The sequence below is a fragment of the Prionailurus viverrinus genome, chromosome E3 (assembly GCF_022837055.1).
Source record: "Prionailurus viverrinus isolate Anna chromosome E3, UM_Priviv_1.0, whole genome shotgun sequence".
Lineage (NCBI taxonomy): Eukaryota > Metazoa > Chordata > Mammalia > Carnivora > Felidae > Prionailurus > Prionailurus viverrinus.
The window spans coordinates 20,125,193-20,139,813 of record NC_062576.1 but is presented as its reverse complement, the minus strand read 5'-3'; the positions used below and the strand labels follow the sequence as shown (position 1 = coordinate 20,139,813).

The 14,621-nt window shown below is 48.4% G+C and overlaps 2 protein-coding genes across 2 annotated transcripts in view; one reads left to right on the top strand and one right to left on the bottom strand.

The window, feature by feature from the left end:
* GTF3C1 (general transcription factor IIIC subunit 1) overlaps positions 1 to 10,245 on the bottom strand; it is a 75,459-nt gene extending 65,214 nt beyond the window's left edge. Inside the window, exons 1-4 of the mRNA XM_047839279.1 lie at positions 9,955 to 10,245; positions 7,231 to 7,440; positions 870 to 1,046; positions 96 to 239 (exon numbers count right to left, since the gene is read on the bottom strand). Coding sequence (XP_047695235.1) covers positions 96 to 239; positions 870 to 1,046; positions 7,231 to 7,440; positions 9,955 to 10,175 — 752 coding nt within the window. The 5' untranslated portion in view covers positions 10,176 to 10,245. The remainder of the gene's footprint in view (positions 1 to 95; positions 240 to 869; positions 1,047 to 7,230; positions 7,441 to 9,954) is intronic.
* KATNIP (katanin interacting protein) overlaps positions 10,194 to 14,621 on the top strand; it is a 195,695-nt gene continuing 191,267 nt past the window's right edge. Inside the window, exon 1 of the mRNA XM_047839284.1 lies at positions 10,194 to 10,461. Coding sequence (XP_047695240.1) covers positions 10,275 to 10,461 — 187 coding nt within the window. The 5' untranslated portion in view covers positions 10,194 to 10,274. The remainder of the gene's footprint in view (positions 10,462 to 14,621) is intronic.

Genomic DNA, 14,621 nt, shown 5'->3' with positions numbered 1-14,621 from the left:
AAAAAGCTACGGTCGTGCTGTGATTTAGCCTCCATGGTTTGTAAAGGCCTAACGCGCAGGGCAGAACGGAGTGCTTTGGCGTGCACACGCTATACCTGTCCACGTGAAACCGATTCAGGAGGAGAAGGATCGAGTGCTGCTGGGCTCCGGTGGGCAATCGGATCACATGTGACTGCATCGTAATGAGCCCGTTTTTGTTCAGAATTTTCCGGTGATAGTGGAGCTTCCCGGCATCAACCCTGGAGGAGAGGAGAAGCGTGGCTCTGTCATTTTTGCTTTGCTGGCTGCTTTCCCCCAACAGCGCAGAGGGCCTCTCACCTGAACGTCAGTGCTAGACACACACTGTAGCACTGGCTAGTCCTACCCAGCCACTCTACGACGACAGTCACTGTGGGACAGCGGCCTTGAAAACAACAGCCATGCCTCAGCCTAAGAGCACAGCCGAGGTCCCCGGCAGAGGCGGACGGGGGGTGGGGGTGGAGGCCCAGGGAAATGGGCACGGGACGGACGGTGGGGTGGGCGACAATGAGGGTTAGTGATGACACCATCAAATACAGGTGCCCAATCCTGTAGTGGCCAATAACTAGGGGGACAATACATCCTGATTTGCCCGGCGGTCCCAATTTATGACCACTGCCTTGGCCTTGCCCTGGGGCCCCACTCTCCATTCTCAAAATGTCTGGTTTAGATACTAAATTATAGGGTCACTCCAGGGTCTCTTCATATACAAAGCCCTGCACTCCCAGTCAGCATAGGTTGCAGACTGCCCCAGTGGCAGGGCTGAGAGGAAAGGGGAAGGAGGTAGGTCAACAGGCTGGGGGGCAGGGCACAATCATCAGGGAGCCCTGTCAAGCGAATCATCCCCTCACTTGAAAGCAGTGCTGTGGAGGTCACGCTGGAGCTCGCCTTGCCACCGGGACCGGCCCAACCGCTCCAAAATGCAGTAGGAGAAGTCAGGGAGCTTCAGGTCGGGGTCACCCTCCAAGCCTATCAAGGCCCTGTACCGCATGTCCTGGGAGGCGACGATGATCAGTCTCTTTCCCCACCTGTGGATCAGAAACGACCACACAGAAGAAATAACTTTAAGTGATCTGAAGAAAATATGAAAAAACAGGGGGTGCCTGGGTGGCTCAGTCAGTTAAGCATCAGACTCTTGGTTTTGGCTCAGGCCGTGATCTCGCGGTTCATGGAATCGAGCCCCACGTCAGGCTCAGTGCAGAGCATGAAGCCTGCTTGGGATTCTTGCTCACCCTGCCCCTCCCCTGCACACTTATTTATAAATAAACTTAAAAAAACAAACAAAACCCTGAACCTTAGAGAATCATCATTTTGTGCTGCTTCTTACAGCTTTACAATGCCCCCCATTAAGGCAGTTTCGGTGTCCCAAATGCAGCATTTGGGGTGAACAGAGCCAACCTTGTGTTCTCCTTATGTGGTGCCCTCCGAGGTCTCGTCAGGACACTCAGACCAAAGCCCAGACTCCCCAGCAGGGCCTGGTACATCCGATGCACCCTCCATGGCCCTGATGGTCCTCAAATGAGCTGCTTCCTCTGCCCGGGCTCCTCCCCGAATCTGTAGGTGACGGATTCCTTCTGATCATTGGGGCTACTGCTTAGACATGACCTCCTCGGGCCTTCCTGAAAGTCTAGCCCCAGCTATCCCCTACCCGGCCATTGCCACATTCTTCATAGCACCCGGCAGTCTTAAAAATGGTCGTATTTTGGGGATGCCTCGGGGGGCTCAGTCAGTTGAGCGTCTGACTTTGGCTCAGGTCATGATCTCATCGTTGGTGAGTTCGAGCTCATCAGACTCTGTGCTGACAGCTCGGAGCCTGGATCCTGCTTCAGATTCTGTGTCACCCTCACTCTCTGCCCCTCCCCCAGTCGTGCTCTGTCTCTCTCTCTCAAAAGTAAATAAACGTAAAAAAAAATTTTTTTTTAAAGGTAATTTTTTTTTTTTTTTTGGCAGACATTCTTGTCCATCTCCTCCCTTCCAATTTAAGTGCCATAAAGGTAGGCACATGGTACTGACTTGTTCACTAGGACACCTTCAGTGCCTAGTATGATTGTAGTGCATAGTAGGGGCTCTGTGAGTATTTGTTAAGTGAGCAAACTAGCCTACCGAACTGGACAGATAAGCTTCAGAGTCAACAATACAGGCACGCCTCAGAGATGTTGTGGGTTCGACTCTAGACCATTGCAAGAAAGCATATATTGTGATAAAGCAAGTATCACAATAAAGGTAGTCAAACAAAGTTTCTGGTTTCCGGTGCATATAAAAGTATGTTTATACTATACTGTAGTGTAGTGTATGAAGTGTGCAATGACATTACGTCCAAAAAAACCAATGTGTGTACCTTAATTAAAAAATACTATTGCTAAGAAACGCTAACCATCATCTGAGCCTTCACCAAATTGTAATCACCGGTCCCAGATCACCGTAACAAATATAGTAACGAAAAAGTTCAAAATATTGAGAAAATTGGGGCGCCTGTGTGGCTCAGTTGGTTAAGCGTCCAACTTCAGCTCAGGTCATGGTCTTTACAATTTGTGAGTTCGAGCCCTGCGCCGGGCTCTGTCCTGACAGCTCAGAGCTTGGAGCCTGTTTCAGATTCTGTGTCTCCCTCTCTCTCTGCCCCTTTCTCGCTTGTATTCTGTCTCTCTTTCAAAGATAAACATTAAAAAAAAAATAAAGAGAAGGAAAGAAAATATATTGAGAAAATGACCGAAATGTGATAGAGAGACACGAAGCGAGCAAGTGCTGTTGGGAAAAATGGTGCCAACAGATTTGCTTGATGCAAGGTTGCCACGAACCTTCAATTTCTAAAAAACGCAGTATCTTGTGAAGTGCAGGACGACGAGGTAGGTCTGTACCGACCTGGCTAATCAGCGGATTTGTAGTCTGTTGAAGACCAGACCCTGGAAGAATCGTCAGCTCCTCCTAGTGACTTGAGGTGTGAAAATAATAAAGAGGCCAAGAATACGTCCTAGCAAGGCATTTCAGACTGAGTGACGTGATGGGAGACAGGCCTTGTGGTTAGATGTCTAAACAACAGAGCTAAGAAGAATTAGATGCTGGCCCAGATTTGAGGGGCTGGTAGTCCGTGAGTTCTTATACAGGGACCCTCAGTGATGCATTCATCTGGGAAAGGGAGCGCTTCCGAGTGGGGGTATCTTGGTGCCAAGAAGTGAGTGAGTGAGGGGTTCTCTGCCAGCACACCCTCGTGGGATCTCTGCTCCAGGGCTTGGACCCCAAGAGTATGTGAATGGAGTGGGCCAATCTGCCCAAGATGTCAGCTTAAATTAGCAGATGAGGCCCAGTGGGTGGAGTCTCAGACTTAAGTGATGGAGACTCGGCAGAGAAACGGATTTCTTCTATCACATCCCTCAGCCTGACGGTCCTCCTTCCTCCTACCCCACACTGGCTGGTTTCACTTCTACCACCAACTGGGCCAAAGATGAAAGAAGAGGTTGTCTTCCTTTTAACCTTACATTGTTTGTGACCTAAAATAAGTCTTCTGTAGAGTCATGGAAGTCGGCAGAATCCATCCTCAGAGAGAATGGTTGCGAACACGCATGAAAGAGACAGTCCACTTCCTGTGTCTGCACATCACAGACTTAGGACTTTGCTCTCTCGTCCAAAACAGGTTCATTAAGTTAAACTGGAAGAGGTCAGCTGGAAAAAGAAAGCTGGAAAACTGGGGAACAGGTTTGCTGCTTTTCACACAGGCTCAGATTTGTTTACTATGCTGTCCTATCATAATCCCGACAGTTCCAATTAGCTGACTAAGGGACTCCTGCTAGGCTTAAAATGCTGAGTGTGGTCACCAGACAGGATGTCAAATACTGATTAAGCACAATGTAAAGTACCAGAGATGCCAAGATAGATAAAAGCGGTATCCACCTTCAAGGAGCTCACAGTCCACTGGAGGAGGAAGTCCAGAAAGTGAGCGATTATGCTACGATCCAACAGCTGTCAGAGAGCACCTAGGAAATGGCATACGTCCAGAGCCCAATTCCATCTAAGCTGTGCGTGTGAACGGAGCACAGTAACTAGGGACCGCTCTCACAGGAGGGGATGTTGAGTGAGCACTAAGCTTGGGGGCGGGGGAGGGGGGGGCGGTGAAGGGCAAGGAAGCAGAACCTGCAAGTTTCTGGAGGCACGAAGCAGTGCGCCTGTCCTGGGGGCAAATGGCCCGGCCGGGAAGCCTGGTGTGGGGTCATAGGCTGGAAAGCAGAAGGAAGGAGAGCCCGAGAGGTCAGTGCGAGTCCACATCCCAAAAGGCCTGGCAGTGCCGTCCAGGGAGTTTGGATGCCATGACACAGGTCAGGGGTTAGAACTTCCAGACCAACAGGAGAGTCAATCAGTCAACATGCACTCTCAGGAGCCGATGTGGTGCCAGGCAGAGTCTAGATCCTAGAGATACAGCCATGAACAAACAAGAGTTTCTGCCCTCAAGGTTACAGTCTGGTATGGAAAGAGTGACGTAAATAAACACTGAAGACCATTTTTGGTACTGAAGTGAGTAATGCGATGATGTCTGGGCAACAGGGACATACTTTTTGAGGAACCAAGTCCAAGGCTGAATGAAGAGAAGGGGGTGGGAGATGTGAAGATCGGAAGCAGAATATTTTTAAGTTTATTTATTTGAGAGAGAGAGAGAGAGAGAGAGAGAGAGAGAGACAGAGAGAGGAGTGTGCGTGTGCGTGAGTCGGGGAGCGGCAGAGAAAGAATCCCAAGCAGGCTCCGCGCTGTCAGCTCAGAGTCCGACGAATAGGGGCTCGATCTCACGAACCATGAGATCATGACCTGAGCTGAAATCAAGAGTCAGACGTTTAACCAACCAAGCCCCCCAGGAGTCCTGAAGGCAGAAGACTCTAAGCAAAAGGAACAACATGTGTTGCAGCCCTGAGTAACAGATTAGCCCGGCATGTTCGGGCCAAAGCACAGAGAGGGCTATGGGGGGAGAGCTGAGTGGGCAGAGGGTAGGCATATGGAGCCTGATGGGCCACTCAGCAGGGTGGGCAGCACTAGGTGGGACATGGCTCATGGTTCTGGCCTAAATACCAAGGGAAAATCACAGTCCCAGAGAGAGAGAGCACAAGTCGGGAGGGGCAGAGAGAGAGGGAGACAGAAGACCCAAAGCAGTCTCTGCTGACAGCACAGAGCCCGAGGTGGGGCTCGAACTTACAAACCAGGAGATCATGACCCGAGCTGCCGTCAGAGGCTTGACCAACCAAGCCACCCAGGCTCCCCATGGATCCTGTAATTTTTTTAAGAGGAGGTAGAAATCTAGATTTTAAATATTAGCAATGAAATAAAATTGAAAACAAACAAACCACCATGCTGGCTAAACAAAGCATGTCTGTGGGGGACATGTGGCCAGTCTTGAGATATCTGTCCTGAGTGACCAAGGCACTTTCCACCGCAAGTCCATCTTAGAGAAAAATGTTCCATGCAGTGTGGAAAGTTCCGAAGAGGAGAGACAGTAAGAAGGGAGATAAGAGACTATTGTACTATTTTGAGCCCAAAGGGCATTTGAGAAAACGTCAGAAGGCCAAGTCCACAGGACTCGGTGGCCAGTTGAACGTAGAAAGAGAGAAGGGGCCCAAGTTTGCGTCTTATACAGTAGGCGCGTGGGAATCCTCTGGAGCAGAGGGAAGACACAAAAGGGGCAGGAAATGGAAGAGGAGGCAAGTTTGGGGTGAAGGAGAGTGATGCTCTGACTTCTGGGCGCACTGAGGAAGAGGTTACTGTAACTCCACACACGGCACTTGACAGACGCCTGGGGAGCACTCAGAGCCCTGGGGAGCAGCCCAACATTTAAGGGGTGGAAGGAAGTCGGGGAGTCCATGAGGGAGCTGGTAAGGATCGGCTAGAACAGGAAAATAAAGCAGGAAGCCATGGGACAAAAGCTTTACAAGTCCTTGATGGGGTGGAGGGGGCAAGGAGGTTACGGGCCCTACAGTGTCCACAGGCTCATTACTAGGAATCTTCGGGGATAAGATTTCGGTGAAGTAATGAAGTCAGACATCAGGACCGAGAGGGCAGAGGTGAAGGGGACAAAGAGTGAGAGTGGCTATTTCTTCTGGGAAGCTTGGTCCTACAAACGGCAGAGAGAAAGAGAGATCTATGGTCACAGGGGATCTGAGGTCAAGAGAAGGTCCTGTTGTAAGCTGTGTGAGTCACGTTAGGGCTGAGGAGACAGCACCAGCAGAAAGGCAGAAGTTGGAAATGACGGAGAAGGGGCACCTGGGTGGCTTAGTTGGTTAAGCATCCGACTTCAGCTCACGTCATGACCTAGAGGTTTGTGACTTTGAGCTCCGCATCGGGCTTACTGCTGTCAGCAGTAAGATCCTGTCTCCCTCTCTCTCTGCCCCTCCCTCTCAAAAATAAATAAACATTAAAAAAAAAAAAGAAAGAAAGAAAATGATGGAGAAAGATGAGCTTCCTGAGAGAGGCAGGGAAGAGCAGGAGGTACAGGGAGCTGGGTTGGGGGGCGGGAAGGGGGATGGGCAGAGGAGGAAGAAGAGAAGCAGAGCGAGGCCCTAGACGGGGCCATGGTTTCTGGTCGCCTCTGAGCTGGGGGGTGGGGGTGGGGGGAGGAAGAGATGTGTAACAGCTGCAAGTTGAAGATGGAAGTCAGGAGAGTTCACACGGGCAGCTTCTCCCTGTTCTGTGAAGCGGGGAGGGAGGTGGGAGTGGGGCTAGGCTTAGAAGATGACAGGTGGAATGGACCACTCTGGGAAACCGGGGGTCCGGCCGGAGACTCAGGAAAGGACCGCTGGGCAGCAGGGGGCCCAGTCCCTACGAGAGAGTGATCCAGGGGACATCTGGGTGGCTCAGGTGGTTAAGTGGCTGACTTCAGCTCAGGTCCCGATCTCATGGCTTGTGAGTTCGAGCCCCACTCTAAAGCGCAGAGCCCACTTTAGAGCCTCTGTTCCCCCCTCCCCTTTCCCTCCCCGAGACTGCCGCTTGTGCTCTCTCTCAAAAATAAATAACACATTAAAAAAAAAAAAAAGAGTGATCCAAATGATAGCCTCCTGCCCTGCCCAACCGTGCCAGGACTGTGGATACAAGGGAAAGAGAAAGGCAGGTCCCTGAGCAAAATGAGCCGAGTGAAGAAGGCAGAGGCTTCGTAAAGGGCTGGCGAGACTCAGCGCTCTGACTGTGCACCCGACTTCAAAGCAGGAGGATTCCCATGAGTTTCTGATGGTGCAAATCAGTTACCTGCCAAAGGCCTCCACCATCATACAGCGGGGCTGTAAAGACTTGGTCCTGATGTCATTGGTTATGTTTTTCCTCTCCTTAAAGTACCGGCAAGAGCCCTGGATGCCATCTTTATTCTCTAAAATCATATGAATGGGGTAGACGTCCTCCAAAGCGACTGGATCCCTCCGGGACTCCAAAATTCCGGTTTCCAAGTCAATCTCTTCGTATCTACAAGAGGGAAGGCACAAATACCAAACCACAAATCAGCTCCGGAAACAGTACATACTGGGCCACATTCTTCTGACAACCTCCTGCTGAGACCAGAGAGAGAGAGAGAATGTGCTCACTCAAGTCTTCCCGCTTTGCAAATGCAGATTAGAGCAGCATTCCTGCCTTTTTAACGCAAAGAACACAGACCTTCCCAGGGTCCCCCAAATCCACCCTAAGAAGCTGAATGCTGGAACCAGAACCGTCCTACTGGCCCAAGTCGTGGTCTTTTGGTTTCCCTTCAAATCTGGTGCCTGTACGTTAACAATTTTTCACCTTGGGATCCTACGTCCTGTCTTTTCCCTCCAAACACTGACCCTGTATCTTCGCTTGTCTACCAAACACCTCAAATTCAAGGAGATCAAAGGCAAAGTTATAACTGCCTCTCCCCAGCCCCAATAAAGTCCCTCCTTTCCACTCTCTCCCAGTTGTGTCGTATCAATGTCATGGAGACATCTTTGGCTTGGGTTTCTTCCTTTATCCAGTCAGCCAACTTTGTTAAGCTTTCCTTACAAACCTCGCTCACATCCTGCTCTAGTCCAGTTGAGGCTAAATCCCACTTCCGCTTATTGGCCCTTCCCTCCTTTGCCTTCTGTGTGATCTCTCCACTGCGTAACCCTCCAAACCCCAATCACATCTGCCAGGACACCGCTCTGAACTGCTACCCTCCATTTCTCCAGCCGCACCTTCCCAGGCTTCTTGGAAGGTTCCTAGTCCTTCATCCAGCCCTTCCACGTAGGTGCACCTCAGGGCCATGTCTTAGGCCTCCAGGGAGAATCCTGGCCTACAACTTAAACATCCAACCATACGGGATGACTCCACATGTCCAGGTCCATCCCTCTCTCTGGCCTGCTCCCCCCTCCCCCGCCCCGCATGAAGCCACACGTTTACTAAACAGAATCTCCACAAGGGTGACCCAAAGGAACTTCAAAGTCCATGTGTCTCAAAGTACGTTCAACATCTTCCCCACCTCCCCCAAGACTCAACCACTGTGCTGCCCTTCTGTGTTCCCTACCAACAGGGCAGGGCATCAGTATTCACTCAGGTACCCAAATGTCAGGAACCAGAGGAATCATCCCTGATTCCCACCTCTCCTTATACCCCACATCCAGTCACCCAATCCTCTTTATTCTGGTTTCACAGGTTTTCATCCCACCTGCTTCTCTTATTTTCACCTGCACCCTGGTAAGCAAAACCACGATTGGTTGTTTGTGGCTGGATTACTAAAATCTCTCAACTTCACACTTTGCCCCTAGTCTGACTCGCCTTTCAGTGGCTTCTAACTACCCTTTCGATAAAGGATAAGCTATTTAAGTGGATTAAAAGACCACCCAATTCCCTCTCCAGTCCAACTGAGCGAAGGGCAGAGTGGGTTTTGTACCCCAGACTTCGTGGATTCAAATTGGGGGTTCTGGTCTTGCTAGCAGATGATCTTAAGTCACTTAAATGCTCTGTGCCTCAATTTTCTCTTCTAAGGCTTTTGTAAAAATTAAATAACTCACTCTATGTCAGGATCTGAGAACAGTCCCGGCTCACAACAAGCATACATCTAAGTGCCAAACATTATTCCTCATTCCCCACCTCCAATCCTACACTTCAACCAAACTTAACATATTTCTCCTCCTGCAGGCTTCACATGTGCTGTTTCCTGTCCAGAATACTCTGCCAAGTGCCCACCTAAATCCAATCTTTAAGTCCTGTTTTGGACAGTATTACCTCTGGGAACTTCTCACAATATGCCTTTAGAGCACAGACTCTACAGACGGATGGCCTGGGTTCAAATCAACACGTGGGTCACTTATAATCTTTGTAACCGTTGAACAGGTTACTTAAAGGCTCAGTTTCCTCCTCTGCAGAATGGGGAAGATAACAGTACCTACTGCTGAGGATCAAGTGAGTTCAGTCCCCTGAAGCTCCCAGAACAGGATCTTAGGGTATAGTACTAGGCCAAAAATAAGCACTCCATAAATGCTAGCCATTATTATTATTATTATTATTATTATTATTATTATTATTATTAAGGTTGCTGTTATGCAGATGTCTAACTGACTTAGGCTCTCCAGTCAAGCACTGAATGAATGCCCCAGAAAGGGTGGTTGAACTCATCGGTCTCCAGCCTTGATCTGAACTCACCTCCTAACCACTACGGAAGAAGAGTACTCTTTGAAACTTGAAGAATATCCCGCCGGTCCTGCTCACCACCACCCAACACCCACACGGACATAATGGGACATCATGAGATAACCCTCAACTCCATCGAACGCCCGGGCTCTACCAGGCCCGAGGAACCCCCAGTCAGCCTTACACCCAGGCCTCCCCCCCCCCCGCCCCCAGCCCCACGACTCACGGTCCTCCCCGGGCTCCACTCCTATCTCCCACCCCCTCCCGTCAGAACCTGGGCCCCTCCCAGAGCCATCGGACCCCGGGCTCCGCGCTCGCCCTCTCGCCCGCCCGCCGCAGGACCAGGCCGCTGACCGGTCCTGGAGCTGGAGGTCGGGTCGCTCTCGAGGCTCTTCATAGAAGCTGATGCCTGGGTGCGTGGCAAGGGCCCGCCACAGGAACTCCTGCGTGTAGGGCTCCAAAGGCAGGGGGAAGGGCGGCACTCGCGTCTCCAGACGGCTCCACAGCGCAGGCAGACACAGGCCATCAAGCCCCTCGAGGGCCACCTCGTCCAACAACGACTCAAGCGCGTCCATTGCTACTTCGGTGGGCAGCTCCCCCGGCGCCTGCGCACCAGGACACTAAAGGCCCTCCAGCGCGCCTGCGCACAACCTTCGGCAGCCCTGAGAGGCGGGATGGACTTAGAGATCCGAGGAGGAGTTCCAGAGCGCCGATGCGACGTCACTCCCTTTGGGGGCGGGCTCAGTCCCTGGATCTCCACCGCCATTGGTCCGGAACCCCGCAGTAACCAGGGGAACTGCAAACAGTGTAGGGGCCGCTTCCGGTTCGAGCACCCGGAACCGCCGCCTCTAGGGATGGACGGTGAGTGTCCGTGGGCCCCTCCGGGCGGTCGGGCAGTTATTCTTTCACCTCTCCTGAGGCTTCCTCGGACAGAATCCTAGGCCGGAGAGCCCTGGACCACCACTTCCTGACCCATGGTGGCCTCCGGTCTGAGGGAAAGGGAGCCTTAGTGATCCGGGATGGCCAGAAGAGGCTGGGGGGAGTGGTCAGTGGTCTGGCCAAGGTGCAGAGCTGTGGTCGTGTAGGAACCCGGTACAGGCTGGGGGCTCAGAAGAGGTTTAGAGTGGAAAGGAGAAGTGGAAGTCCGAGGGCGAGGGGGTCCTGTGTGTCTTCCTCGGATGTGGAACTGTGCAATCTGGGAGTTGGTACGGGAGTAAGCGTCACCCTGGGGAGTGCGGTCGTCAGCTAGTGGGAGAAGGGAGTTGGTAAGGTGGGTGGGGGAATTCTAGGGCATACTCTCTTTATGAGCTCTGGTGAGAATAATTAGTACCGTCCAGTGCCAGGGACTCTGTAAGCTCTCTCAAGCAACACCTCGTTAAGCTTCAGAACAGCCCTTTGAGGTCAGTAGTGTTCTCCTGTTTTGCAAATGAAGCAACTGGGGCTCAAAGAAGTTAACTTGCCCCTAACCAAACAGCCCACAAGTGGCAGGGTGGGTAAGAAAGCCAGACACTCTGCCTTTGGAAACCAAATTACGGAGTTTGAGATTTGAAGCGGGTTTCAGAGGCCCTTCATTCCAGAAGTTGCAAATGCAGATATCTGTAGGGACAAGTCTGGCGGGCTGGATTGGGCTGCGACTGAAAATCAATTCGCCTTTTGAAAGGAAAGCGTCTCACTCGGCTCCAACCTATTATTTTCCTGGGGCACTTCTCTAAATACCGGGACAGCCAATCAGTCTGAAGGCCAGATGGAGCCTGTGGGCCACTGTCTAGAGGTCCCTGATTAGAATCATAGAATCGACCATGGGAAGCAATCTAAAAATAGGCTACTCGGATCTCATTTTGAAGATAGGAGGACTAACGTTTAGACAGACTGTTAGGGTCTATGCTAGAATCCAGATCAATTTTCTCATTTCACCACTAACAGGGATTTGTTCCTTTGTGATAGCCACTTAATGCAGTGTGGGATTTTTTTTTTTCTAATTGAATAGTCTGATGTGTGCTTAAAAGACGCTTTGCCCTTTGTACTTCAGAGGTACTGTAAAATGTCATTTGCAGTTTGCCTCGTGGGAAGATCAATGCAATGTTTCTACAGAACAACAGTTATCAAATTTTTTTGGTCTCAGGACTCCTTTATGCTCTTACCTCAGAAGAGCGTTGTTTATGTAGATCTGTGAAATTTACCATATCAGAAATTAAAGCTGAGAAAATCTTAAAACATTCATTTATCAACTTATTTTAAAAATAACAATGAACCCATTACTTCTGAATATAAATAATAATTTTAATGAGACATAGCTTTGCGCCCCCGCCCCCAAAAGTAGTAGGAAGAGTAGTAGTGGCATTATTTTACATTTTCTTAAATCTCTTCAATGTCTGGCTTGATAGAAAATAGCTAGACTCTCATTTCGGCTCTGGCAACCCAACATGTGTTTTCTGGCTGATGTATATGAGCAAAGTCTGGCCTCACACAGACATATAGTTGGAGCAGGGACTATTTTAATTGCCTTTTCAAATACCATTCTTTTTTGATCCAAGACTTAGCAAGTGGTCATTCTTGAAGGTTATGTACAGTGTGGCATCTGAAACCATATTGGTGAACTTTTATACTCTATTGTATTAAAATCCATTGGTTTATCACGCCCTTTGGGTGGATATTTTACCCATGCATGATTTTGTTACATTAAATGTTTGTCATTTAGGAAATGTTGATTTACCGAGTTATACAAATCTTCCAAATGTTGACATTTTAAAAATTCCATTATTAATATCAAATAGAATGTCATTATGATATCCAAAAAAATCACATTTGTTAATATAACTACCATGTAAGCTGTTAAACTCAAGGTAGTAAGAAACAAGTTTTCATTTGGGCAACAAACACTGTCAGTTGGGTATTTGGGACAGACTCATTTTTTTTTATATATATATTTGAGAAAAGTTTGAATAATGATAGTTTGTTGTTCATTTAAGTGCAAATGGCATTCAGTATCATACGTGGCTAGTTCAGCTGGTAACTCAAACAAGCACATGAGTGTTTTCTGGGATCAACTGTTGTACTTTGGCACATAGCAGAAGTGCTCGATGTGTACTTCCCATTTTGTCACACACAGTATTAAAAAGTGTACTCAAGGAATGAAATTTAATAATATTAATTTCTACTATTTTATAAGGATATTCTTAGGTGAAAATGATTTTTGTTTTGTTTTGTTTTATCGTGAGTATGTGGTAGTAAAGAATATAATGACTAATAACACAGTTTGGTGCTGCTGCCTTGTAGAGATTCAGGCCACAAGCAGTTTTACCTACCGCTGCTTTCACATCATCAGTGCAGATATTGACTGATGTAAATAAAAAAAAGTTTTAGAATTATGATGAGAATAGTTTTGTCTTTGTGGATCTCTTTTCCTCCTCGGGTCTGTGGAAGATAGTTTGAGAACTATTGCTGTAGGCCATTTTCAAGAAGTCTACGTTGTTACCATGTCAGCACTCCTAGAACATTATCATGGCCTAATAGAGGAACCTGTTAATTTTCAGACTGGTCACAAACAAGAAAAGCTTGTTCTCTTTTAAGAAAGCATTTGCCCTAAGATTAGATTTAGCATTCAAAGGATCCCTTTTTCCATTACTATTTTTAAAACTTAGATTTACACAACAATTTTGTACGCACATACCTGTTGGGTAAAGTGAAGCATACCGTGATGAATTGTGATTCTAGCCAACTAGGTAGGCCTTATCAAAAGGATGTTTACTTCCTAAACTTACAAAAGCTTAAGTATCTACCAAGTATCCCCAAACTGGATTGTAGTTTGGTTAATTCTGCATGTCCAAATCACCATGGTTTTTCACAACATTTTTCCTGACCCATTGGTTTTGACTTTGGGCAGGTTTTATCTGGCTCTGCAATACATCATAATGTAATACTGATATATTTCGGGGGCCGTGTATCTGTGGATTCACATCTTGATGGGTATTCTTACCCCCTCTGAGCTTCAGTTTTCCTGTCAATAAAGTCAAGCTGATGAGAAGGCTTACTTTGTTTTGTTTGCTAGCCCAATGGTGAATTGAACAAGACTACGCATGAACGCACTTAACACCAAGTCTGGCATATAAAAAGTGCTCCTCATGGTAGCTAATGCTGTCATTAGCTGCAAATGGGCAGACTTCAGCTGGCGGAAGAGGGAGGAAGGAATCTGATGAAGCTCTCTGGCAAATAATAATCTTTGTAATTAGCTCACTGTTTATTTAAAAGAAAAGCTGACGTGCTACATTTTGTATTTACCTGAAAGTAAACTGGCAATGTGTGAGTCTTCTGCCCCAGATATATATTAAATTTTTTGATGTTTATTTATTTTCAAGAGACAGAGAGAGACAGAGCGTGAGCGGGGGTCGGGGGGTGGGGGAGGGCGGGCAGAGAGAGAGGGAGACACAGAATCTGAAGCAGGCTCCAGGCTCTGAGCTGCCAGCACACAGCCCGACGCGGGGCTCGAACTCACGAACTGTGAGATCATGATCTGAGCCGAAATCCGACACTCAACAGACAGAGCCACCCAGGCGCCCCCAGTCTTTTGCCCCTGAAGGGTTCATCTTTATGTTAAAGTCACATTTCCCCCAGCGCTTTTAAAATATGGCTTAGGAAAAAAAAATTTCTACTCAGTTTTCAAGGAACATAATAATTAGACAAAAGTTCAGCACATCAACATAATTAGAAAGGATTTTAAAGCTGTTCATTTGCTTTTGCTCTCCCTAGAGCAAATATTCAACATTTCCCCTGCTTATACTGTTCATTTGCTTAGTACACTTTCTCATAGAATTAATAACGCCAAGATGAAATTTAGCCTAGTTTGTCTAAATAAGCCCCAACTGCCAAACGGGCGACGAGTGAACTAGTAAGGTTTTGTTGGAAGTATGCTATCCACGTGTCTGGTCTGTTTCATTCTGGTGTGGTATTCACCTGGGCTCCTGGTGATTTGTCTGTTTCCCTTGCTACGTAAAATAAGCCAAGCCAAAAATGATATGAAATAA